Here is a 27,023-nt window from a genome sequence, read left to right as displayed (position 1 = left end):
TCAATCAAGCCCTGAATGTGTGGGTCAGCAAGCCTGTATTTTATCCTCCCTTCCCCCTGGCACCATTTTCTGTGTCACCCACTCAGTATTAACAATGAGTTAATATTCAAGTTTAGCTTGTTTAGTTAGATAGGAACAATGTGTTAATGTGTGCCCCGGCCTTCACTGCGAGGGATGAGCCCAACTGACCCATGTGGATCCATACTGACGCGAAAGAACTAACTAATTACTGCCTGGCATCTCCTATGGAGCAGGCTCATGTGTAGGGTGCCTCCAATCAGTGGCACCATATTGTAATGGATGTTGTGACGGGTTTGTGGTTTTGAAGCCCCTGTTTGTGAATGTAATAGTTTGAGCGCTCTCGAGCAGCAAAGTCCTTTGCTGATATTTGTGTTCTGTACAATTTAAACCTTGTTATCCTTGCAGCGCTATCTCCTGGCCTATTTCCCTAGCAGGTTGTCTTTATTATCGAGTGTGTATAAATAAGGACTTGCTGTCAGTTGCGATGCCACATTTTGCGGTCTGTTTCTATTACTCTGCCTCTCCCATCTCTGCATTCCATTGTTGCGTTTTCCCTCCTATATCTTGCTGTATCGGTTGATATAACTCCCTTTCCTCTGTCATGTCATTAGTCTGGCTGTATCTGTTTTTCATTTTCTCGGTTGTGGTTGCTGCTCTATCTTTCTTGCACTATCTATGTGATTGGTCTGCCCTTCTCTAGTCCTGCTTTTCTATTTCCATCTCTTCCCACATGCTGTTGATCTGTGTTTTATTTTACGGTCTCCAAATGTCTCTTTTGCTCTGCTTCTATCCCTCACGCCTATTGTGCGTTTGTCCTATTAATGGTTTCCCTTCTCACTTTCTATGTTTCCCTATCATGTAGCTCATTGCTCTCTCTCCCTGTTGCTCGTATTCTGGTTTTGGATTGTCTGTTCTCTGTACCTTCACCCCTCTCCTTGCCTGTTCTTCTGTATTGCTTAGGTTCAGAGTTGCTCTTCCTCTCGTGCTCTTCTGCTTGTCTTTTATTTTTATTTTTTTAGCATAGCACCAATAAATATCCAAAAAGCCAAAAATGCCTTTTCTGTTTAAAAATCTAGTGCAGCTTTACCATTGGGTGTTTCTTTGTAGATGTGTGCAAACCTTCTTTTGGTCATTAAGCTGGGAATTGGAGTCAGAGGTTTGTCTGACCAGATGCAGTACTTGCTTGAATGCAGATGCTTTACCAACACTGTGTGCCATTACAAGAGCCTATTTGAGATGTGTGTTCTGAGCCATTACAAGCATAGCAGCCCTGAAAAGTTGTGTGTTATGAGCCATTACAAGTAGAGCATCCTGGATGAAATGTGTGTTCTGAATCGCTGAACGTTTAGTAGGCCTTTTGATAAGTCGTAAGTTATGTCAAGTGTGTTACAATTGAAGGTTACCTGCATCTTAAATGCATATCTCTGATGCAGACCATTAACTCACCTATTAACAGGATTTGTACTAAAAGGTTACACAATAATCTCTGCAGCAGGGTTATTGACCCACTGAACTGCCTTTCCCAACAGGTTGTTGATACTGAAAGGCACATAGGATTAGGGCACTGGCCATTCCATGTGAGGCTTGGCTGACATAAATGGCTTGTCAAAAGCTCTAAGCCTGTTTGGACTATCCTACATTAGTCGGGAGATTCATAATTAGGCTTTGAAATGTGCTAGAATTTTGGCAGTGGGACCCGGTATTCGGACATGGGAGAAGGCGAGGTTTTGAAAAGCACAAGACGGAGTAGAAGGGATTAAAGTATGACAGCAATGGCACCTTCTCACACTGTCGGAGGTTGGAGGGAAGAGCTCAGAAAATGCCAACACATGTTCTTGCTTTCTTAACAGCTCTGTTAAGAGACTTGCGTACTCTCCCAAACATAGCGGTCCTGCTAAGAAATGTGGGCATGATGTAATCCACACTGCTGCAAATATCTGGCATTGTGCGATGACATGTGTATGGTATAGCAGCTCAGTTGATCAATTAGGCTACTTTGTCTGAATATATATCGGTCCTGTTGCGAGGTACAGGTACAATCTGTGCCACTGAAAATATATACAGCACTGCTTCTACCTGTATCCATTATACCTGCTTGCGTTGGGTGGTCAGAAAGGGAGTCAACGTTCAGACCGCAGCCTAGCTATGCAATTGGTGTGCTTCCATGATAAAAAAAAGTAGGAAATGCCCATTCTGCTGCAACTGCGCTGCCACTATTAAAGCCAATTAAGTAGAAATGCAGACCTTAAGACCATTTTTATTTTACACATAACTACCGGTATCCTAAAGCAAAGTGAAAAGCATGTTCATGATTCAAGATGCTTTAATAACACTAACCTGCAAAGTGCAGGCAGTTGAACAAAGTGAACAAAACACAAACTCCCTTTTTACATTACCCTGGGTATTATCTTGATAGAATCATTAAAGAGAAGAGTGTTAAAACAATTAAACTGACCAGGACTCCTCCCTGTTTCTTCTTTCAAGGAACTGTCGATTACTAAAGTAAAGAGTGGATTTACAAGCTGCTGCTAGCCAGGCTGTCACCAGTGAGCTCCATGATTTATGGAGGTGCTGCCATAAATATCCTGTGTAAGTGGTACACAAGGAAGAATTAAAAGTGCCGTATTTATGAGATTTCTGTGCGTAAAAAGGCCTGTCTCACCTTATCTGGAGGGCTGGTTATCATAAATTCTATGTCAAGACTGTATGCTTCTATTTCTTTATTTTGAAATGAAAGAGTAATCTCTGCAGCAAGATTTGTGCACCAGAGTTTAGCAATGTTACAAAATAAAATGAAGAGGTGCAGAAATCCCCTGAAACAAAAACCATTTAACATATTAATGAACTCTAGTTGACGAGACAAAGTCATTTGGAAGAAAACTGTTTCCCAAACGGCTTAGCCAAGTCCACAACTGGTCTCCCAAGATATGACTGAAGTATCCAATAAGGTGTAGGTAGTGCCTCCAAATAGGAGCTAGCTTTGAACCACGTCCTCTTTCTTTGCTGCTCTCAGCAAGAGATGAGTGGGAATTTCCTTACATGTTCTAATATTGTGTAGTGTAATTCATATGTGGCGTTAGCGCTTTAAATGTGATAATTGTATTGTTTAGTCACTCGACTGCACTGTTGTGACTTCGTTCCCTCGGTAAGGCTTCTATATTGAGCGCTGCAGTGACGCTCGTGGCTTTTCTTTTTCCTCCCCTCTGACACCTGCTAATCTCAGCGGTGTCGGAAGGCTCGTATTTCACTAGATGGAGGCTTGCCTTCACGAGCGAAGCCTCAGTGACTGTTTTCACGCTTTAGCGTGATTATTTGGATTCCTTTCTTTCATGCTCCCCCTCCCACACTTCCCTACCTTCGTAGGGATCAAGGAGGCCACGCGAATCGTTCCGCAATAAGTAGGGCCCTCACTGGTCTTCACAACATGCCAGTAGAGTGAGCCTGTAAACGTTTTGGTCCTTTCCTCTTTCTCCAGTGCTCGCTGACGCATTTCCTTTGAATTCAAAGGATTTAATGTGCAGCGAGCACCGGAGACACGGAATTCAAAGTGTCTCTCATTTCTTGCCAATATTTGCTAATTAATAAAAAAAAAAAAAGGGAATATTGTCACCTTTCAGCATACATGGCAGCTCAATACTCTCCCCAAGCTGATCAGGAATGGTCAGAGGAGGAAGTATATGAGGAAGATGATGTGGCTATGGCAGACAGCTTTAAGAGTGTGCTCGGCTCCTCAGTGGAGACTACTGTCAAGAAGGCTGTCAGACATGCTGATGCCTAGCCAACAACGCTTGGAAAACATGGAGGCCCACCTGAAGTCAGCACCCCAGCAAGGGAGAAGGAGAACTGGAAGAGGAAAAACACTTCTAACGGGGGTAGTATACAGGCTTGCAAGAGGTAAAGACTCTTTGACCTTCCCTGAGCGAGCCAGAACCAGCCATGACCACCATCACAGATGCCTTCTCCAGGCTCAAGAAACCCTTTTTGAGCAGGAAGGATACCCCTTCCGATCCTAGACCCTCTCACCCGGAGGAAGATAATGCAGGTGCTAGACGCTGAAGCACGGAGTATCACCAGGGTACTGATGATGAATATGAGAATAGAGGGGAGGATCACAATGATTATCAGACTCCACAAACCTCAGAGGAAGAGGATGAACAAGACGCAGGGTCAAGACCCAGCACATCTGGGAATGCGCCAGCCCCCATTCCCAAACAGCCAACTGGCGAACATTGTGCTCCTGAGAGAATGTTTGTTCCGGAGGATCTAATTCACCCCAGGTCATCTGACTGGGCGCCGTCATCCAGGGCTATGGAATAAATTAAAACGAGGTGGTCAGGGCCAAGCTTAAAGCTAAATGTCCCCGCCCAGAGATTTCAGGAAAGGTAGCCCTAACACCCGAACTGGATGCTAAGATGATTACATTCTTCTTGGGGAAGAACAGCAAGGACCCCAAGAGGGGCATAGACGGAGCCTGGAGGTCCTGCCAGGAAAAGGTCCTATATATCACAGGGCCCCTATGAAAATAATGGACTTGGCCGAGAAGGCTATAGACGCAGGGAAACTAATCGACCCATTTGTCTTATCAGGATGGTCCCAGAGAGCACTCTGCTTTCTCGGCAACTGCGCCATTTCAAACGAGCGCAGGAATGGTATCCTCATGAAGATTGACCCTAAATATGGGGAACTCTCCAGCACCGAATCGGACGCAAAGGAACTGCTGTTCAGCCAACCTTTTGTGATAAGACGCGAGCATTGATTGAAAGGGGTTTTCGCCACTAAGGTTTTTTCTCGGTCCAGACGAGGGAGGGGTTGCTCCTCCGGCCGTTACTCCTTCGACAGAATGCCCCAGCAATCAAGGGACCATCATTTCTTCTGGCAAGATCGGACAGACACCTTGTTCCCTTCCAGAGGAAGAGTGAGTGGCCGCGGCTGGAGAAGAGCAGAAAGATGCACAGCTCAACAAGTTACAGGTCCGTGTAAGCATGGCAGCGCCAGCGCCACAAACACCCATAGGAGAGAGGATAGCTCTCTTCACGCGAACGTGGGACACCTTACCAGGAGATACCTAGATCAGAGACACTGCAAGGGGGTTTCGACTAGAATTCTTTGCCCAACCCTTTCAAGCGCGTTGTCCAGCACAGATAGTAATGTCACACTCGGAAACCTTAGCGCTAGACAGTGAGGTATGCAGTCTACACCTAAAACGCACTATATGCCCTTGCTCAACTCAGGGCGGATTCTTCAGCCCAATATTCCTAGTCCACAGGAGGCAAACGGTTTGACCAGTAATAAACCTCAGAGCCTTGAACGACTTCATTTACCACCATTTCAAAATTGATGGAATTCACATGCTCAGTGACGTTCTAAGACCAGGTGACTGGCTCATTCGTGTAGACCTGAAAGACGCATATTTAGCAGTGTCCATCCATCAAGCACATGTTTGTTACCTGAGGTTCACATGGAGGAGTCCGTATTGGGAGTGAACGAGCTTGCCCTTCGGGCTGTCCTCGGCACCCTGGGCATTTACCAAACACCGAAGGCTGGTCGTAGCACACCTCAGGCAGAAAGGCTCTGGTTTATCATATACCTGGACAACAACCTTCTCATTTCTCAGTCTGAGGACCTGGCAAAGCAGCAAGCCCAGCTCGCCATAGACCTATTTCACAACCTAGGCTTCCTCATCAATTGGGACAAGTCCATTCTCTCGCCGTCTAGGAGCCTGGAATTTCTGGGTTTCATAGTAGACACTCAGAACTCGCAGCTTCGCCTGCCTGCTCTCAAAATACATTCCACCCAGTGTCTAGCACTCTCGCCTCAAGCGAGAACAGAGCTCCTCAGGTGGCTCACACATATATGGAGGCCTGGAATGGCAGAGTGATCTTCGATTTGACTCCTGACGTAGTGATAGTCGGACGCCAGCCGTTAAGTTTGGGGTCCAAGATGCTCCCCCATGGCCACGGGTGGGGACTTGGTCTCCCCAGGAGCTAGAGATGCACATAAACTGCCTGGAACTTCTAGCAGGTTAATTCGTAGTGCAATCTTTTGCCAGAGGCAGAGTGAGTCGTCTCTGCCGTGAGATACATCAGTCATCTGGGTGGCACCAGATCGAAGCCTCTAGGATTTTTGGCATTTTTGCCTAGAACACCAGATATCAGTTATAGCGGAATTACCTCTCGGGGCTAAGAAATGAGGTAACTGGAGACTTGCCAGAGATCTTCATTCGCCTCCAGCAAATATGGGTCCCATTTTCCAGGGATCAGTTTGCGTCTCGCCTCAGCACCAAACTTCTGAAATTTTACAGCTGGAGTGCAGACCGAGCAGCCTCAGCGACAGACGCCTTTCTACAACGGTAGACCGGTGGAAATCGCTTACGCCTTTCCCCCGTTCTCCATGATAGCGAAGACGCTTGCGTAGGCCCGTCATTAACAAACAGACCTAGTTATCATAGCCCCGGTATGGACCTCTCAGACTTGGTATCCAGTTCTTATGGAACTCATCGGATTTTCCAATCCTACTACCCCAATCTCTGGATCTGCTGTCTGGTCTGACAGGTCAGCGCCACCCCCTTCTCCTGAGGGGGTTGCTGACCTTTGCAGCCTGGAGGATTTTAGGGCAAGATGGAGGGTCCCAGGCATGTCAAACAAGGCTGTTGGCCTTAACCTGGAGAGCTGGGCCCCTGCAACCTCTAAGAGGTACTGTAACTCCTGGAGCACCTGGGCACACTGGTGCCTGGAGCGGGAACTCCATCTAGTTTCAGCACCTGTAAAGGAGATTCTAAACTGCTTCATTGGTAGAGTGTGGTCTAGCTTATAGGACAGTGAACGCCTACCGTTCCGCTATTTCACCCGGGCACAATCTGATCGAGGGCTGCCCAGCAGGGCAACACCACCTCGTATGCAGCCTACTTAAAGGTATTCGCCTAACAGTACCACCTTGGTCCCGCTACAACAAACTTTGGGACGTGAACAGAGTACTTAACCCTTTCCTTTCCTGGCCTCGTAACGAGGAACTATCTTGTACAGCCGTTTCCGGCAAACTCACTACTTTAATATGCTTAGTCTCCTGCAGAAGAATCTCGGACGTCAGAGCTCTCAATCTATGAGGCAGAACGTTCTCTCCAGCCGGATTAGTATTCCACATATCCAGAAGAACCAAGTGCAACTCTAGAGTGATATCCTATCCAGCCTTTACCGAGCAACCTAAATTATGTCTAAGGTGCCAAAAGGTCTACGAAGAGGTGACTGCGCCTCTCAGGACCAATACCACCAGGCAGCTATTGATAGCACTCCGCAAACCACATAAAGCGGTTTCTGCCGCTACGCTAGCTCGCTGGGTACGTTGGACTCTAACTCAAGCGGGAATTGATACTAATCGCTTTGGTGCGCACTCAGTAAGAGGCACCACGGCTTCCAAAGCTCTCAAGGTAGGAGTCCGTTAAGAGGACGTTATGAGAATAGCCGACTGGGCAGGTGGGTCGGTTTTCAAACAATTCTACCTAAAACCGGTAGAAAAACCTGCGACTATAGTGGTAAGTAAGCTTTAAACTAGCATAATGGGAGCCTCCAGTCTTGACATAGAATAAAGATTTTTCAGAATAACTTAAAGTCTTGATTCTATTAAAGACACAGAGGCCAGCATTATCCCACCCAAGAAATTGAACTGCACAATAACGGGAGGGTGCACAGTTATTGAATCTGAATTTGAAAAGCTTACGATTATTACTTATCATATACAATGTAAAAATATATATTTACTAATTTCTTCCCTCCCACACACATCTAATAGGGTTATTATACACATAAGGTAACCCTCTGTTTTTTCCTCTCATTTCCGATAGGGACTTCGGACAAGCCCTCTTGACCTGAGCGGGGTTCTGCAAGATGTATTCAGTTGCATAACTCCATCAACATCCGGTTTTCCTTTACCATGGTCCGCAGCATCGAAAGAGGAAGTGGTTCAACTGCTAGCTCCTATTTGGAGGGACTACCTACACCTTATTGGATACTTCAGTCACATGTTCTGTGACAAGTCGTGGACTTGGCTAAGCCTTTTGGGAAACAGTTTATTTTTCCCCAGTGACGTTTCATGGACTAGAGTTGATTAATATGTTAGTTTTTTCAGGCGATTTCTGCACCTTTTTTCACTTTATTTCGTAACATTGCTAAACTCTGGTGCACAAATCTTGCTGCTGGGCTTGCTCTGATTTCCAAATAAAGAGAGACGCATAATGCTCGCCTCTGTGTCTTTAATAGAATCAAGACTTTCTTAAAAGTAATTCTGGAAAATCTTTATTCTGACATTATTTTACCTTCTGCATCTGTTCAACTTGACCCTGCTGCTGTAACTGTTCCCATCTGTGTATAATCCGTATCTTCTCTCATTACTGAGGGTCGACCTAATACTATGGTTGTTAATCCACCTAACATGTATTCTGGCCTGCATATAGAGTCCGTGGCGGAATCCACCTCTATTATTTGCCTGTCCCAGCCAGCAGTATGTAGAAATCCTTTTGTAAGCCCTACAGTTAATGCTCAATCTTATGTAGATAATACCATGGGGCCTTCTAATATTAATGTCCATGGTCTGACTGCTGTCTGTGGAAATCCTTTTTCCTGCCTGCCAACTAAGGATCCTCTTGTTTTTGATCAGAGTGGACCTTTTTTTCAGTAGCGAAATAAACTATTCATCTCTCTACATTTGAGTTCCCAAGTGTACTTGGTTTCAACAAAGCCATCTCACTTCAAAATCAAACCTACAGTGTTCTGAGAAGCTCATTTGGAAGGGAAATTTTGACTACTTTTTCCTGAATCAGAGGCAGCTGAAGGGTCTTATTCAGCCCTTCGGAGAGAAGGCTGGAGGTCCCTCTAGATCTGCCACTTCTGAGACCCAGGTTCTAGCGCCACAAGCCCTTTTAGAAAGTATTCTTTCTGAAAAGAAACGTGTCACTCTGAATCGTTTGAATGTATTGCATGTCCTCAATGCAATTCCTAGCCTTAGTGCAATTACTTTTTGTGACATCGAGACAATCAATTGTTTTGATAATTTTAGAACCGATCAAGTGGATGTGTACCTCAGATCAAATTTAACCCTGGATGTTGTCATGAATGAACTGTTTTATTCACGCCCTAGCTTTGACCTCAGGTGGACAATTGTTTTGTCTAGTGGATGCTAATGAAGTGTCTTCCCATCCTTTACCTAATGAGGTATTTGTTCCTGTTGGTCGCACTAGGGGTATAAACAGTGTGATCCAAATTCCTAGAAACATCTCTAATCTTGGGAATCAAGTGAATGATTGGTCCTGGGTCGCTTAGCAGTGGTTCCAGTGCTGGCCACTTGCAATCCTCCTAATATTCATTTTCTCCCGATTTAAATATTTGTCTTGGAATACTCAGGGTCACATTCATTTGTTAACTAATGCTCTAGTACATCAATTTGAGGTCCTGTCTTCTCGCTACAAGAAATGTGGTTTGCTCAGTTCCTGGTCTTTTGATGGATTTGCCTCTTCCTTTCAAGCTCTCAAAAAAGGTGGCCGTGGTCACCAATTTGGTGGTCTTAACATTAATTAAATCAATTTGTTGTCAATTGACTGTCCAGTAAACAATTAGCCACTCCTATCGGACTCTATGTAGACTCAAGTTTTGATATCTAGATTTTGAACATATATTGGCACATTGGTGTTTGTAATCTAAACAGGTTTACAGATGTGATCTTTAATGGTATTCATGAATGCCGTGATAAAGGGACAAATGGTTCGATTTTGCTTTCCAGCACCTTAATTGGGTGTGTATAAACCAGGGTACTGATTATGGTAATGACCCCACCTTGAAGGGAAAGTATCATCTTTGTAATGTTTGGTTTCAAAAATTAAGTATGGGTCTCTACCTCTTAAATGGTTTGATCTGGGGTGATGGCCTGAGTAAATACACTTGGCCCAATGGGTGTAGCTTCTTGACACTTGACTACATTTTTGTTTGACCAATGCATCTCTCAACATACTCCCAACTGCTCATAGTGACCTATGTACACTGTGTTGAGATTCAGTTGGGAGGTAATGGTGGTCCTGTACCGGGTGTTCCATGTGGTCATACGACTAACCCTGACAGAAACCGGACTAATTGGAATCTGTTTAGTCTCCAGTTTAACTGGACTAGTTGTCTTAATCCTGAATCAAATGGAACCGGAATGGCAATTTTACACATTTGCTGTCGACAACTTTGGTGGTTTGATGAATTTACCCACAATTTTTGAACGGTACACGAGGCTGGGGTGACGTCGTAAGCAGCATTTGCATTTGTGACTCTGATGTTGCCAGGAACAAAAAGCGAAATGAGAGGCCAGGTTAGATCCATTAACAAGTCATCAACTTTGTCATAAACTCTAAAACCATCACACACAAAAATAATTAGTGGATTCATAAAAGATGGCTGAGGGGGATCCGTGGTCTTCGGACCCAGCGGGATGCTGATTCTATGCTTGAAGCCCTGTGTAATAATTCTCAATGTTTTTGGAAGCTGATAAATGACCTTGGGAAACCAGTCCTATTCACATTTAAATCCCATCTCTGAACAGACCTGGATATCCAACTACACCTCAGTATTTGCTTTATCGACTAATCGTTGAACTGATGAAGTCAATGGATTGCACCTGTCTGATAGTTGGATCTTACCTGTTGACTATACCCGGACATTGGAGACAATTAAGAACATTAGTTCTGCACGAGTCCCGGGCCCCAATAAATGATTTGTTATTTATGGGGAATCCCGAAGTTTGGGCTCATTGCTCAGACCAATGGATTTCCCCCTTCTTGGTCAACAGCCTACTTTTTGCCAATATACAAAAAGCATCAATGCTAGATCTGCTTAACTATCATCCAATAGCTATTCTTGACACCGACAGCAAGGTCTTTGCGGCTTTGCTGTTGGACCATATTGAGAAATTGTTAGGAAAGATTTCGTTATTGTAGGGAACTTTCCTTCCATGTGGCAACCCCTAAACTTTTTGCTATTGTTTTCAACCTGTTTTCTTGACTTTGCCAGAGAAGTGCAGCCTTCTGCCGTACTCCTCTGGGCTTTCGCTCCTTTCTTACGGGGAAACTGACATGCCCTTAAGACAGTCAGTACCGGGGAACGCTGTTTCCCGTAGTTTCTTTTATCGTGTCGCCATTTTAGTGCAACACGACACAAGAGGGCACTGTAAGCTAAGTTACAGCTCTCTTGGGTCTCTAGCCTTCTACAGACCCTAGACACTCTTGTAGGATGGTTTTTGGATCGGTGCAAGTCATTCAGGGACTGGGCTGGTGGCAGCGATCATTTGGTTTATTTTGAGCTCCTTTTGCCGTTCTGAGCACCTTTTTGCCGCGAACACAAAAGGGTGGCCCGGCTACCCAAAATGGCCGGACCACGAGGCTCCTTTGTCTCGTCCACTGTCCGTCTTGCTCCCTTTACCTTCCCCCGGGTCAGGCGACCCGGGGCCTTCCTTATTTGGGCATGTAGTTTCCCGCGAAACACGGTTGCTTTCGCGGGCTTCTACATGTCGTTTGAGTGCCCCCAGGATGTGGGCTGGGCTGTCTGGTCCCAATACACATCCTGGGTGCCAGAGAGTCTAGGGTGGTGTGAATGCCTGGGACCACTGTGGTCCGTGATTGGTCCACGTATGGTATGTGTGTTGATGAGCGGATCTCCCATTGGCTCCCCTCCGTTTTGGCGCGAAGGGAACCGTGGATAAGAGGGAGCTGGAAACACCACTACCATGTCGATCTCCTGAGTTCTTACGAACCCAGGGATACAGGAGCCAAGTATCCTGCGAACACGAGGCTGGACCGAGGAATCGCTGGTGACCCCCTGAAGAACTTCTGCTCCTCATTGCTGTCGTCCGGTGAAGCCCTTTCCACCTAAGATCGAACAAGAAGGCCTGTACTGGCGCTTCGACCTATTGGAATAGCAGGACCAGCTATTCCCGGCACCTTCATCAACTCCTGCCGTAAGCCTTCGGAAGTGTCTCTGGGCCATCCAGTTGACTGACCAGCTTACTAAGGAGTCCTGCTCTGTAATCGCCGACAGGTTGGGTGGTATTCTGAGTCCGGGGCACGCTCACACGCTTCGTTTGCTTAGCAACCCTAAGCTAGAGGTGAACGGTGCTCGTTTGGCTTGAATACACCCGGCCGTTCCGTTGCCCTGCCGTGGCGACAAAACTGTGCAGGATTCTTCGATCGGGACGTCTTTTTACTCTGCACGACGACGAGACGTTCCCTGCTCTTCAGAACCTGCCAGAAGCTGCATCTATCGAGGAGAAGCTCGGGCCTGCTTGCTTCGGGGACCGGTGAGTAGATTAGCTAGGATCTGGTCGCCCTCCTGCAGTGCCCCTTGCTTTTCCCCGCTGTAAATACAGCTCCCCTTGTCCGTACTCGCGCCCTACTTCTGCCTCACAGTGGAGGCTGCGCTAGAGTCGCGGACCGTGTTCTCCTTCATTAGGGCACCCTACAGAGCTGTCCAACGTCCTCCGAAGAGCTTCACCTTCTGCCCATTGGCACCGGCGTGTGCAGGTACTTTTGAGCGCTAGGCTCCACTCTTCGTAGGGATTGGACTACCATCTAGTTAGGGGCCTCAGAAGGCGGACATATCACACGCATTGGTTCGCACTGCCTGTTTTCCGTCCCCTGCAGGTGGATAACATATTTCGTGCTGCTAATGCTGTGAAACTGTGTATTCTGTATATATATTGGGTGGATAGTGTATGTGTTGGTTTAATATCGTTGTATATTGCTGCTTTTACTGTGGTTATTAGTTTCAAGGCCTTATAATAAATGTGTATCTATTTTTGATATAAACAACTGTTTGGAGTAGTCTGTAAGCGCTCTTGCTTTGTGTGCTCACTGTGGGCTTTCAGTCACCCTCACCCCTCTTGAGACCTAGTCTTGACCGCCGCGATCGCTACCTTGATTGGTCTGGCTTGTCCAGAGGTTACCCTGTTCCAAGTAATTAGGTTGGCCTTCTGAACTTCTGCGCCACCAGGACAGAGTTCAGAAATCCGTCTTAACAAATTGGTGTACAGCGGTGGGATACGACTGAAGGTATCCAGTGTTGCGCACGAGCTAAGGCGTTTTCAGGTTATTCCAACCAGGACACGCAGTAAAGTATTGAATATAACGTTAAAAAGGCCATAGTCCTATCAACAGTATGGAAACGAATACTTTATTAACCTTAAATGCTTCGAAATCTGAAACATTGAAGATGTGTGCGGAGAGAGGGGTTTCCTCTCAAGGCACTAAATTGGAAATGATCCAGAGAATCGTGGCGTGGCAAGAAGCGCAGCTTGACGCTATAACTTCCGAGGACAGTGCAGAAGGTGGTGGGGCTGCTCTCACTGGCAGAACCGACGGTTCTGCCGCTGCACTGATCCATCACGACCACGAGGACAGGGAGGATGTAATGTCTAACGTTTCCTCTGCCAGTGTTGATGGGGAGGCTATGCTTGAATTCAAGAAGCAAGAGCTGCGGTTTAGGCAGCAGGAGCTTGAATTCAGCATAGCCAAACTGAAAATCGACCAGGCAGAAAAACAAAAAGACAGGGATCACCAGTTGGAACTGGCCAAGCTTCAGTTCGCAAATGGGTCCAAGGGTCCTGGACATGGTTCTGGGGCTTCCTCTCATCCACGGTTTCCAAAAGATCTGCTCAGTGTGTATGAGGAACGAAATGACATTATGGACTGGTTAAATGCGTTTGAGTATGCATGCGAGGTTCAAGAGGTTGATAATGCGGATAAGATTGCATGGTTACTCAGCAGACTGCCCCATTCTGGTTGCAGTGCCATTATGGAAATGTCGAAGGCTGAGCGCGCTGATTTTGCAATGTTGAAGCAGACTCTCATTTTAAAGTTTGGGAAGACTCCGACCCAATATTTGAAAAGGTTTAGAGAGTATAAGAAAAAGGAAGGTGGTACTTGGGTGTCGTATGTAGCTGAGTCCCTGAAAAACTTAACTGGCTGGGTTGAAGGTTATAAGGTTTCTACCTTCGAAGGCATGATCAATCTGGTCATGCTGGAACACATTTTTGCTTCTTCTTCCCCGGAGCTTAAGCAGCATTTGGCCGATTCGAAGGAGATAGATCCTAAGAAGCTGGCCATTGCAGCAGACTTATGGGTGTCACATCGAGTGTCCCATAAGGACAAAACTCATCCTGGTAAGCAGGAGGAAGGGAAAAAGTCCAAAGATGTGGAGGGTGGGGAATCTGCTAAATCTTCTTCCCATAAGGGCCACAAAAAGAAAAATAAGGGTAAGCCATACGAGAACTCACAGGGTAGTGGAGGTTCGCCTCCGAAACAGAACTCTGGTTATAATAAGCCTCCCTACGTAAACAGACCCAATGGGGCTTGTTTTTCTTGTGGAGCAACTGACCATGTGAAGGGGGATCCCCGTTGTAAGGTTAGACCTTTGGGGGTCCACTCCGCTAATCTGGCCTTCTCCTCCTACGAGGAAGAAGAGATTACAGGAGCATCCTTCTCCTCAGACTCATTTCCCAGCGGAATAGAGGCTGAGGTAGTTTTAGTGTCCCTGGGTTCCTGGGAGCCTAAAGTCGCAGAGGCGTATGCTAGGATTCCGGATAATACCAAGCACTACTTTAAAGACAGTGTGCTGATCAATGGAGTGGATACTCCAGCTCTTAGGGATAGTGGGTGCAGTCGAACTGTAGTGGATTCTACCTTGGTAGACTCAGAGGAAGTTGCCAGAGCTCCTCTGATGCCCACTAAGTTGGCTGACGGCCCCCTCCGTATGTTTCCCGTGATCCCTGTTAATCTAACTTTAAATGGTACAGCAGTTAGGATTCCAGTGAGCATTCAGAGAAACGTCCCGGGAAAGGTCTTGTTGGGCAATGATCTCAGAGCTTTAGGGCTCGTAGGAGACACTGCCGAAAGACCCTACACACGGTCTCAAGCACGGGCAGCATTGGCCAAGTCCAATACACCGCCCCAGCCGAAGGGGAAACCCAAGGCGAAAGGAGTCAACAAGTCCCGACGGGGGAAAGAGAATATTCCCCCGAGCTCGCCTACCACTGCGGTGGAGGGAGTTGGTCAATCGCCCGAGCCTGACGAGGAGGTGGCGATGCCTGAAGTGTTCGACCCCAACGACCATCCTGAACTAAAAGACTTGTTAGTTGAAGGAGGTCCTGATAGGGACGACTTCAGTAAGGGCCAACGTGAGTGCCCATCTCTGGAAGGCCTAAGGAGACAGGCCTGCTCCCAGCTTGAGGGTGAACCTCCTGGGTTGCAAAGGATTTACCAGGAAGGTGGACTCCTTTATAGTGAGCCCACAGAGTCTACAGAAGGAGACCATAGGAGGTTGGTGGTTTCCCTTGCTGTTAGGCCCTTCCTCCTGCAGTTGGCGCATGTCGTTCCCCTTGCTGGTCACCTTGGTATGAGGAGGACCAAGCAAAGGTTATCCATGCACTTCTACTGGCCCAAGATGGGGGAGCAAGTAGAAAGTCACTGCAGGAGTTGTGCCGCCTGCCAGTTGTCTGGTAAGGTTGGTGCGACAATCCAAGCTCCGTTGGTACCGCTCCCAGTTGTGGGGGTACCATTTGAAAGGGTAGGGATCGACATGGTTGGTCCCCTTGACCCGCAAACATCCTCAGGCAATAGGTTTATCCTGGTGCCGGTCGACCATGCAACCAGGTATCCTGAGGCCGTCCCATTTACCACTGTAACTGCCAAGCCAGTTGCAGAAGCTTTACTCGGCATGTTTACTAGGGTTGGCTTCCCTAAAGAAGTTGTGCCGGATGATGGCAGCAACTTTATGTCGAAGTATAGGCAGGCTATGTGGAAAGAATGTGGGGTCACCTACAGGTTCTCTTCTGCATACCGCCCCCAGACCGATGGTCTGGGGGGGCGTCTTAACAGGACGTTAAAAAGCATGATTGGGGCTCTGGAGGAGCCTCAGAGAAGAAAATGGGATCTTCTTGTTTCATGCTTGCTGTTTGCCTACCGAGAGGTACCACAGGAGGGTGTTGGCTTCAGCCCCTTCGAACTTCTGTTCGGTCATCCCGTACGGGGACCCTTAGCCATCGTCAAAGAGGGATGGGAGATGCCCACTCCCCCTGTTGCTACCAATGTAGTTGATTATGTGCTAGGGCTCAGAAAACGGATGGTACTTCTGATGGGCTTGACTAGTGATAAATTGAAGGCAGGGCAAGCGCTGGTGAAACATTGGTACGACCAGAAAGCTTCCCTCATCAACTTTACACTTGGTCAGCAAGTCCTGATCATGAATCTCATAAGGCCTCGAGCTTTACAGGACAAATGGTCAGGCCCTTACCCAGTGGTGGAGCCCCTGGGTGAGGTTAACTATTCAGTGGACCTTGGAAGGCCTGGACAGGCTCCAAAAGTGCTTCCCGTGAATAGGCTGAAGGCTTTCGGCCCAAGAGTCGAAATCGCAGCACTGCTACTGGCGTCAGACGTTGAGGAAGAGGAGTCAGAACCTCTTCCCGACCTGTTCCAAAGCGGTCCTTCAGATAGCTCCGTTGAGGGTGTCCGAGTGGCCCCTCACCTGACTTCTGATCAGCAGGCTGAGGTGAAAAGTTTGCTTAGGCAGTTTTCCCCCCTGTTTTCACAGTCGCCTGGTTTGACACCTTGGTGCAAACATAACATTGACACAGGAGACAGTGTACCTACCAAAAGTAGGGGATACAGGATGTCGGATAAAGTACGGTCTTATATTAAGACCGAGGTCAACAAGATGTTAGACCTTGGGGTGATTGAACCCTCTAGTAGTCCTTGGTCCAGTCCTGTGGTATTGGTTCCAAAGGCAGGCACTTCTGATTTGAGGTTCTGCGTGGATTACAGGGCTCTGAATGCTGTCACCAAGACAGACGCTCACCCCTTGCCTCGAACTGACGAGCTGGTGGATACCTTGGGTGCCTCCAAGTACCTCAGCACGTTTGACCTGACTGCGGGCTATTGGCAAATAGCTTTAGCAGAACATGCCAAGGAGAAGACAGCATTTTCAACTCCCGACGGGCTTTACCAATTCCGGGTAATGCCGTTCGGATTGAAGAATGCACCTGCCACTTTCCAGAGGCTTGTGAATCATGTGTTGAATGGGTTGGACGAATTCTGTCTTGCATATCTGGACGATATAGCAGTTTTCAGTGCCACCTGGGAAGACCATGTGAAACACCTCGGGATTGTGCTCCAGGCTCTTCAGAAAGCCCACTTGACCATAAAGGCGAGTAAATGCCAGATTGGACAAGGCTCAGTGGTTTACCTTGGGCATGAAGTAGGTGGAGGAAGGATACAGCCTCTCCCCAGTAAAGTACAAGCAGTACAAGACTGGCCTACCCCCACTACACAAACCCAAGTGAGAGCCTTCTTAGGACTCACGGGTTATTACCGCAATTTTATGGCAGACTATGGCACCATAGCTGCTCCTCTGACTGCCCTCACAACTCCGAAGAAACCCAAGAAGGTAACTTGGACTGACGAGTGTGAGAAGGCCTTCAATGGCTTGAAAGACTCCTTGTGCCAGGCCCCTGTGCTCAGGGCCCCTGATTATCAAAGACCTTTTATCGTGCAGACGGATGCCTCTGACACTGGGATAGGAGCTGTACTATCACAAGTAGATGAGAAGGGTAAGGAACACCCTATCGGTTTTATTAGTCGCCAGCTTAAGGACAGAGAGCTCAGATGGTCCACGGTAGAGAAAGAATGTTTCTCTGTTGTGTGGGCCCTAAGGAAGCTGCGGCCCTACCTCTATGGGACCCACTTCACTGTGCAGACTGACCATAAGCCGTTAAAGTGGCTAATGAACATGAAGGGGGAGAATCCAAAGTTGCTTAGGTGGTCCATAAGTCTACAAGGCTTCGACTTCACTATTGAGCATAGGCCAGGTGTCCAACATAGCAATGCTGATGGGTTGTCCAGAATGTTTTACCGACCTGAACAAGAGACTCATCCAGGGGTGGATTAGTTCCCCCTGTCCATAGTCTGGGAGGGGCGAGTGTTAGGAAAGATTTCGTTATTGTAGGGAACTTTCCTTCCATGTGGCAACCCCTAAACTTTTTGCTATTGTTTTCAACCTGTTTTCTTGACTTTGCCAGAGAAGTGCAGCCTTCTGCCGTACTCCTCTGGGCTTTCGCTCCTTTCTTACGGGGAAACTGACATGCCCTTAAGACAGTCAGTACCGGGGAACGCTGTTTCCCGTAGTTTCTTTTATCGTGTCGCCATTTTAGTGCAACACGACACAAGAGGGCACTGTAAGCTAAGTTACAGCTCTCTTGGGTCTCTAGCCTTCTACAGACCCTAGACACTCTTGTAGGATGGTTTTTGGATCGGTGCAAGTCATTCAGGGACTGGGCTGGTGGCAGCGATCATTTGGTTTATTTTGAGCTCCTTTTGCCGTTCTGAGCACCTTTTTGCCGCGAACACAAAAGGGTGGCCCGGCTACCCAAAATGGCCGGACCACGAGGCTCCTTTGTCTCGTCCACTGTCCGTCTTGCTCCCTTTACCTTCCCCCGGGTCAGGCGACCCGGGGCCTTCCTTATTTGGGCATGTAGTTTCCCGCGAAACACGGTTGCTTTCGCGGGCTTCTACATGTCGTTTGAGTGCCCCCAGGATGTGGGCTGGGCTGTCTGGTCCCAATACACATCCTGGGTGCCAGAGAGTCTAGGGTGGTGTGAATGCCTGGGACCACTGTGGTCCGTGATTGGTCCACGTATGGTATGTGTGTTGATGAGCGGATCTCCCATTGGCTCCCCTCCGTTTTGGCGCGAAGGGAACCGTGGATAAGAGGGAGCTGGAAACACCACTACCATGTCGATCTCCTGAGTTCTTACGAACCCAGGGATACAGGAGCCAAGTATCCTGCGAACACGAGGCTGGACCGAGGAATCGCTGGTGACCCCCTGAAGAACTTCTGCTCCTCATTGCTGTCGTCCGGTGAAGCCCTTTCCACCTAAGATCGAACAAGAAGGCCTGTACTGGCGCTTCGACCTATTGGAATAGCAGGACCAGCTATTCCCGGCACCTTCATCAACTCCTGCCGTAAGCCTTCGGAAGTGTCTCTGGGCCATCCAGTTGACTGACCAGCTTACTAAGGAGTCCTGCTCTGTAATCGCCGACAGGTTGGGTGGTATTCTGAGTCCGGGGCACGCTCACACGCTTCGTTTGCTTAGCAACCCTAAGCTAGAGGTGAACGGTGCTCGTTTGGCTTGAATACACCCGGCCGTTCCGTTGCCCTGCCGTGGCGACAAAACTGTGCAGGATTCTTCGATCGGGACGTCTTTTTACTCTGCACGACGACGAGACGTTCCCTGCTCTTCATAACCTGCCAGAAGCTGCATCTATCGAGGAGAAGCTCGGGCCTGCTTGCTTCGGGGACCGGTGAGTAGATTAGCTAGGATCTGGTCGCCCTCCTGCAGTGCCCCTTGCTTTTCCCCGCTGTAAATACAGCTCCCCTTGTCCGTACTCGCGCCCTACTTCTGCCTCACAGTGGAGGCTGCGCTAGAGTCGCGGACCGTGTTCTCCTTCATTAGGGCACCCTACAGAGCTGTCCAACGTCCTCCGAAGAGCTTCACCTTCTGCCCATTGGCACCGGCGTGTGCAGGTACTTTTGAGCGCTAGGCTCCACTCTTCGTAGGGATTGGACTACCATCTAGTTAGGGGCCTCAGAAGGCGGACATATCACACGCATTGGTTCGCACTGCCTGTTTCCGTCCCCTGCAGGTGGATAACATATTTCGTGCTGCTAATGCTGTGAAACTGTGTATTCTGTATATATATTGGGTGGATAGTGTATGTGTTGGTTTAATATCGTTGTATATTGCTGCTTTTACTGTGGTTATTAGTTTCAAGGCCTTATAATAAATGTGTATCTATTTTTGATATAAACAACTGTTTGGAGTAGTCTGTAAGCGCTCTTGCTTTGTGTGCTCACTGTGGGCTTTCAGTCACCCTCACCCCTCTTGAGACCTAGTCTTGACCGCCGCGATCGCTACCTTGATTGGTCTGGCTTGTCCAGAGGTTACCCTGTTCCAAGTAATTAGGTTGGCCTTCTGAACTTCTGCGCCACCAGGACAGAGTTCAGAAATCCGTCTTAACAGAAATGGCAGGTCAATATTGGTCATATTAAGAAATGGCAAACAGGGTTTCAGAAACTGCTCTGTACCTCGCTTAATGGCTTTATGTTGCTGAGTACACCCGGCCAATTCCAATATTAGAAGTATGACTGAATTTCTATGGACACTATTGACCTTTCTGCCGCATTTGACCTGGTTCATAGGGGCCTCATATGGTCTAAGCTGAATGGGTGGGGTATCTCAGTGGGGCTCTTACGACTCATTATTGGTTTGTACACTTCAATGTTCAAGTAAGGCTTGAACATGAGGGGTCGCTATCAAGGAAAGTTGCAACATATAGAGGGGTCTGGCAGGGTTGCGTTCTTGATCCTTACCTGTTTAATCTTTATATGTCGGACATTGAGGACTTTTTGTTGCCTGCCCCATTTGCCTTCCAGAAAATCGGTGACATAAAAGCAATGTGGTTCATATATGCTGAGGATTTTCTCCTCTTTGACTGCTCCCAGTTGGGCCTACAAAGGGTGATTACTGCCTTCTCTGAATTTGCTACAACACACCATCTGAAGGTTAATCCTGTTAAAACACAAGTCATGTTTGTACATAATCGGAGGTAGGCAGAGCACTGCACATGGCGAGTGGGCTTGGAGGAGATTTATCAGGTTGCCAATTGTGTTTTGGGATTCCCCATCTATGCCAAACCCCAATTGATTCACCTAAGATTGGCTCAGGTCTCGCACTGTTGCACTTTTTAATCGGCTGCTTAGATTGGACTATATATAGCAAGTATACCCCGATTCCTGTTTTAAAGTTTACCAAGCCAAGGTTATCCGGATTCAAATCTAGCCGACTGAGATCTTGCATAGTCTAGTGGCATTAGTGGGCCTAGTTTCTCAAAGGATCCTTTGCTTACCTAGTAGTGTCCCCCTATCGGTGGTGAGATAGGAACTTGGTGTACAGTCTTTATTAGCAAGGGCACATTGGACATTTTTTATGTTTCATAGAATACTTTGTCCAAAAAAAGATTCACTATATGCTGATATTCGTGCCATCAAGTATAATAAAGGTCATCGTTTTATAGTAACATTTTCTAAATTTTTGTACCTCCTTGCTTAACGGAGTCGACTTATCTGCGGATGATCTTGCCTCTTATCCCATGAAAGTTGAACTTTATCTGTTTCGACACGATTATTGTGCTATTATTGACAGAATGCATACTTAGAAATCGTTAAACCATTTGAGTGGTGAACACACGCATGCTGTAGTTCTTGCCCCTTATTTATCGATTTACCCTGAAAGAGGTATCCATGTTTGCTTTTTGGGTTTCAAACTAAATATGCTATATACATGGAAAATACTGCTGAAATCTGGTCACCTGCAACCGGAATCTGCGAAGTGTTGTTTTTGTAATGAAGAAGGTATCATTGAAACCTTAAAGCATCTGTTTATCTCTTGTAGCAATTCAAGGTCGAAGGTTGATATTTTGTTTTCTGACCTTCTTCATACGGGGGGAGTTGAATCAGTTTGGCAATATTGGTTGGCAGGTTGGTTGACTTCAAATGTGATAGCTGGGACTGGATGGATTTGTGAAATATGTGAAATTGGACATATCTCCCATTGCCTTGACATCCTAATGATAAATGATCTTTCTTACACTTTTTTGTTTTTAATTGTTTTAATATGAATGATCGTCTCCCTTTTTGATGAAGTGATTGCGTTATATGTTCTTATTTTTGTATTAATTGAAAGATTGTAATGATGCTGATCCATGTATTTCTTGTTACTCCTACGCCCTGTCCCCTTTCCACCATACTTATGTGACATCCCTCCGTCCTGTGGGACGGGACCGGAGCACTTTGTAAAGAGCATCCAAATTTTTCCAAAACATTGTCCATTCTTGCGTGGGGCCCGGCACGCGGCCGTAACCCTGCCCACCTTGGCTCCGCATCGCCCATCAGTCCTTTTCTCTGCTCGTTCGGGACTGTACACACTTGCATCCTCGGAAGATTGTATTCCCTTTTTTCCTCTGGCACTCGCTAGCGATCGTTTAGTGGTCTGTATGTCATTCAAACTAGACTTTTCTGATTGTTCATCGTGTCACCGTCGTTTCGAGAGGGCAGTTCCCCATCCTCTTTGCTTAGTGTTTGGGTCCGGATCACCATTGGGACTCCTGTTTTTACTGCGACTCCCTTTCGGTCCGGGAACTTCAACGTCGGTTGGAGCGGTGGGAGGAGGTGTTCCGACGAACTCCTCCTGCACATTTTCAGGCGTTCATCGACGAGAAGAAAAAACGCCCTGTAAATTCTTTACTTTTCAGAGCACACCGGCCGGGGGATACCTTTCCGGGTTCCTCTCGGGCCGGAGGGGCGTTGATCGCTCTGTCACCGGGGTTCGCCCTGAGGTGCCCATTGGGCCTAATAATTCTACCAGAGTTTTCTCCGAGGGTCTCCGTAAGGGGCCTGTGGACACCGGAGTACGCTCAGAGGCCCCTCCTGTGGGGGCTGTTAGTAGACCCAGTTCTACTGATTCGTGGGGTACCGGAGCTTGCTCTGAGGCCGTTCTGTCGGCTTCCCGATAAGACTGGGGAGCGCCCCGAGGCCTTGGGTGGGCTTGTCGCTACCGAATGGATGTTCGAGGCCCGCGTAGATAAGGCTGTTACCGGACCGGGGTCCGAGGTCCCTCGTTCAGAGACTAAAGCTACCAACCATTCTGAGAGGCCCAACAAGGCCTTGTTGGTGAAGGCTGTTCCTCACCGGTCCCGCTCGTGCAGTGACAGACCTGTTGAGGGGGCAAAGAAGCAAAGTTCTTCCTTTACCGGCTGTGCCGAGGTCCTTCCTACAAAAGGCTAATTTGGCGGTTGGTATGTCACAAAAACATTCCAGGCTTCACAGTACCAGCTCTGCCGAGGTTCCTTATGTTAAGGCTAAACTTAGGACCCCTGATCCATCGACGGGGACCCCTGCCTCACTTCCTCACGTGCCGCAGTTCCCCTCAGATGAGGACAAAATGGCACCCGTTCCTGCCACAACCGCGGCGGCCATTTTAGGTGCCACCCCTACAACTACGCCATCGGCCTCAGGTGTAGGGTCTGGTCCCTTGGGTGAACATAGAGTCCCTTGTGCGCATCCTTATCGGCCAGTTTACGATTGGAATGCCCGGATGCCTCTTCCGCACAATGTATTATTGCCTACAGGGTCGGCACCTTTGATTTATGTGGATACGTCAGTGGAGGGGCGTATGTGGCATCCTTCCCCGTTATGTCCCTGGATTTGTCCACCTCATGAGAGGCCTCCTCAGGTTCCAAAACAGTCCCCGGAGGACGCCTTTTTTGGTAAATTCCAAATGCTTATGCCTACCGACCCCATGAGGGAATATTTCAAGGGGCTTTTCAAGGAGATATGTCCATCCGCGCCTCCGGCCCCAACCGTCCCGTCGGTGGTTCCGCCGGCGCCTCCCTTGCCCGTGGTGCCTCCCCCTGCACTTCCGCCTGTGCCGCCATTGTCCCCAGTGGACAAGGCAGTGCCTGGCTCGGCTCAGCAGGAGCCGGACCTGTCAGATGACCCTCAAGGCGATCAGGACAGCGAGGACCTGCCCCGCTCTACCAGAGCTTTCCATGACCGGGTACTGGACATGATGAGCTACTTGGATTTTCCGGTGCCTGAGGCACCTGCTCCGCAGGAGGGCGTGCTTTCTGGGGCGTTCACCTTGTCTCCTTTGGAGCGTACAGGCCTGTTCTTGCAGAAGGACGTTCTGGCCGAGGTCCGAAGAGTTTGGGAAAAGCCACACTCTGGACTTTTTGTCAATAAAAAGATTGACGCGAGGTACAGGCTACATTCCCCGGAAGAAGTGGCCTTTTCGTCTTGTCCGCCTCCCTCCTCCACAGTGGTGGCTGCGGCCACGTTGCAATCCAGACCTGCAGCTTCCTCCTCCTCCGCGACGGCGACTCAGGTGTTGGGGAAGGACGACAAGCTCCTGGACCCCCTAGGGAGGAAAATCTTTGCCAATTCGGCCTTGCAGCTCAGGCAGGCCAATGCAGAATTGATTTTGGCGGGAGCTAACATGCGGATGTGGAGAGGTCTGTGGGAGTTTGAGGAGCATATCCCGGTCGAGAAGCTGGAGGATTTCAGAGGAGGCCTTTCCGATGCCAGGGTCTTGGCCCAGGATCTCCTGGAGGCTGCAGCTCATCACGTAGACACCTCGGCTCGGGGACTGATGTTCGGGGTCGATACCTCGCGGCAAGCATGGCTGCATGCCACTAAGTTCTCGAAGGGGGTGCAAGCCAAGGTTCTGGACCTTCCATTTGATGGTAAGGAGCTTTTTCACTCTTCTACTGATGTAGAGCTCACCAAAACCAAAGACAGCACTCAGACGGCTAAATCTTTGTCTGTTCTGGTTAAACCTCCCTTCAAGACTCAAAGGCTGTTGTCGCAAGGTCAACCTTCCTCTGGTTTTATGGGCTTCCTCGACTGCAAAATCGCAGAGTGGATACTCCTGCGGGGAATAACCGCCGTAGACAACGGCGTACGCGGTATTTCTCCCCCTCCTCAGACTCATCAGGTTCAGGTGGCACCGCCACCGATAAACCTGCCAAATGAGGGTTTTCCGTGCTCGCACGAGACCCCGGTGGGAGGACGCATTGCGTCTCATTGGAAGGCATGGCAGACATCACAGAAGACAGATGGGTCTCGTCAGTCGCTCGAGCGGGCTTCTGCTTACCTTTACCCCCTACCCCACCCCTCAACCCTCCTTTTCAGCTGTCGGGCTCACCCTCTCTCAAGGCCGAGGTTCAGAAACATCTGCTCCTCAGAGCTGTGGAACCTGTTCCCCTTGGGGAGCGAGGGGAGGGCTTCTACTCCCGGCTTTTTACGGTGCCCAAACCCAACCAGGCTGGCCTGCGCACCATCCTAGACCTTTCCCAGTTCAATCTTTCCCTACCCCAAGAGAAATTCAAGATGATCACGCCCGGCCAAATTCGCTCCTCTTTGCTGGCGGGCGATTGGCTCAGCGTGGTGGATCTTCAGGATGCGTACATGCATATCCTGATTTGGAACCCACACAGGAGATCTCCGTTTCTCTCTGGGAGAGGAGCACTTCCAGTTTCGGGTGCTTCCTTTTGGCCTCAGTTCGGCAGCGCGTGTCTTCACGAAGATGTCGGTGATCGCGGCCCATCTTCGTCTCCAGGGTATCCATGTCTATCCCTATTTGGACGACTGGCTCCTACGCAGCCCTTGCCCGTTGGCAGCAGCAGGCAACCTCCAGTCTCTCCTTTAGCTCCTGTTCCATCTTGGGCTGTCGGTGAACTGGTGGAAATCCTCCATGATGGTCTCACAGGACATTACTTTCCTGGGTTTTTCTTGGAACACGATAGACTGCCGTGTGTATCTGACCGGGGACAGAATGGCAGATCTGTTGGCCACGTGTCAGATGTTTATGCAGTCGGAGAGCATGTCGGCCTGGTGGTTCCAGAGGCTTCTGGGCCTCATGGCCTTGTGTGTGCTGGCTCTTCCTCTTGTTCGGACCCAGATGGCTGTATGGAGTTCCTGGCGTTAGGCTGTGGACCCGGATTCCAAACGGATAATGATTCCAGATTCCATGAGTGGACCTGGACTGGTGGTCTTCTCTCAGCAACCTGTCAGTGGGCGTCGGGTTCCAGAACCCAAGCCCCATGGTGACGATCACGACAGACTCCTCCCTTTTCGGGTGGGGTGCGACGTTAGATCTTCTTCAGGTCTCGGACCTCTGGTCACCTCAGGACAAGCTCCTGCACATAAATCAATTAGAGCTTCTGGCGATATTTCTGGCACTCAAGGCGTTCAGACCTCTCATTGTCAACAAGGTGGTCCGCATAAGAATGGACAATGTGGTGTCAATGTACTACATAAACAAGCAGGGGGGGACAAAGTCTCCCCCTCTCGTGGATCTGGCCATTCAGATTTGGGAGTGGGCCGTGCTTCATGGGGTCTGGCTGCTTGCAGTGCACATCCCGGGCAGGCTGAATGTCACCGCGGATGCCCTCAGCTGGCAGACATTGGTCAGCTACGAGTGGGAGTTGAAGGAGGAGATCCTATCATGGATTTTCTCGCGTTGGGGCACACCGCAGGTGGACCTCTTCGCCACGGCGATGAACAAGAAGCTTCTTCAGTACGCCTCCAGAGGGGGGCTGGGAGCCTCCTCTCTGGGGGACGCACTCGAGATCCCATGGCACAACATGAGAGCTTACGCCTTCCCGCCTCTTCCTCTGGTTCATCGAGCAATTTGGAAGTTGAAAAGTTCTTCAACTGTTCTCTTCTACTGATAGCTCTGTGTTGGCCGGCCAGGTTTTGGTTCTCAGAACTTCAACACCTGTCGGCGACTCCGCCAATCAGGTTACCAATAACTCCCGATCCTCACCAAGGGGAACAGCAGATGTGGCACCCCTCCCCACAATCGCTCAACTTGGCGGCATGGTGCCTGAGTTCACGGCGCTAGAGCCTTTGGGTTTGTCTGCGGATAACATGCGCATTATCCAGGCAGCCAGGAAACCCTCGACCAGATCCCAATACAAGAGTAAATGGCTCAGGTTCTGTCATTGGTGTTTGAAGAAAGAATTGGACCTGAGGGTGGCGACGATAGACACGGTGCTGTCCTTTGTCTCCTCCCTAGCAGAGTCAGGGGTTCATGTCTTGTCCTGCAGGACTTATCTCTCAGCGATTTCCGCCTACCTCTCTACAGACCGGTGTTCTTATTTGTTAACTAACCCGGTGGTGAAGAGACATTTTGCTGGTTTGACACTCATCTACCCTCCGGTTCGTACTCTGCACCCGCCCTGACACTTAAACGTAGTCAAGACGGCGCTGTACCATAAACCTTTCGAGCCAACGGCTATGGTTGACCTCAAGTACGTGTCCTGGAAAGAGTCCTTTCTGGTCGCCGTTACGTCAGCGAGGAGAGTGAGTTAGCTC

The 27,023-nt window shown here is 48.7% G+C and overlaps 1 protein-coding gene across 2 annotated transcripts in view; it reads left to right on the top strand.

Annotated features, from left to right (window-relative positions):
• LOC138453136 (serine/threonine-protein kinase pdik1l-like) overlaps positions 1–27,023 on the top strand; it is a 476,483-nt gene that overhangs the window by 153,543 nt on the left and 295,917 nt on the right. Inside the window, exon 2 of one of the 2 annotated variants that reach the window (XM_069605691.1) lies at positions 7,859–8,237. The exons of the other annotated variant lie outside the window; for it this stretch is intronic. Coding sequence (XP_069461792.1) covers positions 7,859–8,125 — 267 coding nt within the window. The 3' untranslated portion in view covers positions 8,126–8,237. Of the gene's footprint in view, positions 1–7,858; positions 8,238–27,023 lie in introns of those variants that run through there. 2 annotated transcript variants of the gene reach the window in all.

Source organism: Ambystoma mexicanum, chromosome 4p (genome assembly GCF_040938575.1).
Source record: "Ambystoma mexicanum isolate Mex_15411 chromosome 4p, UKY_AmexF1_1, whole genome shotgun sequence".
In the NCBI taxonomy this organism is placed as follows: Eukaryota; Metazoa; Chordata; class Amphibia; order Caudata; family Ambystomatidae; genus Ambystoma; species Ambystoma mexicanum.
This window is presented reverse-complemented; position numbering and strand designations above follow the sequence as displayed.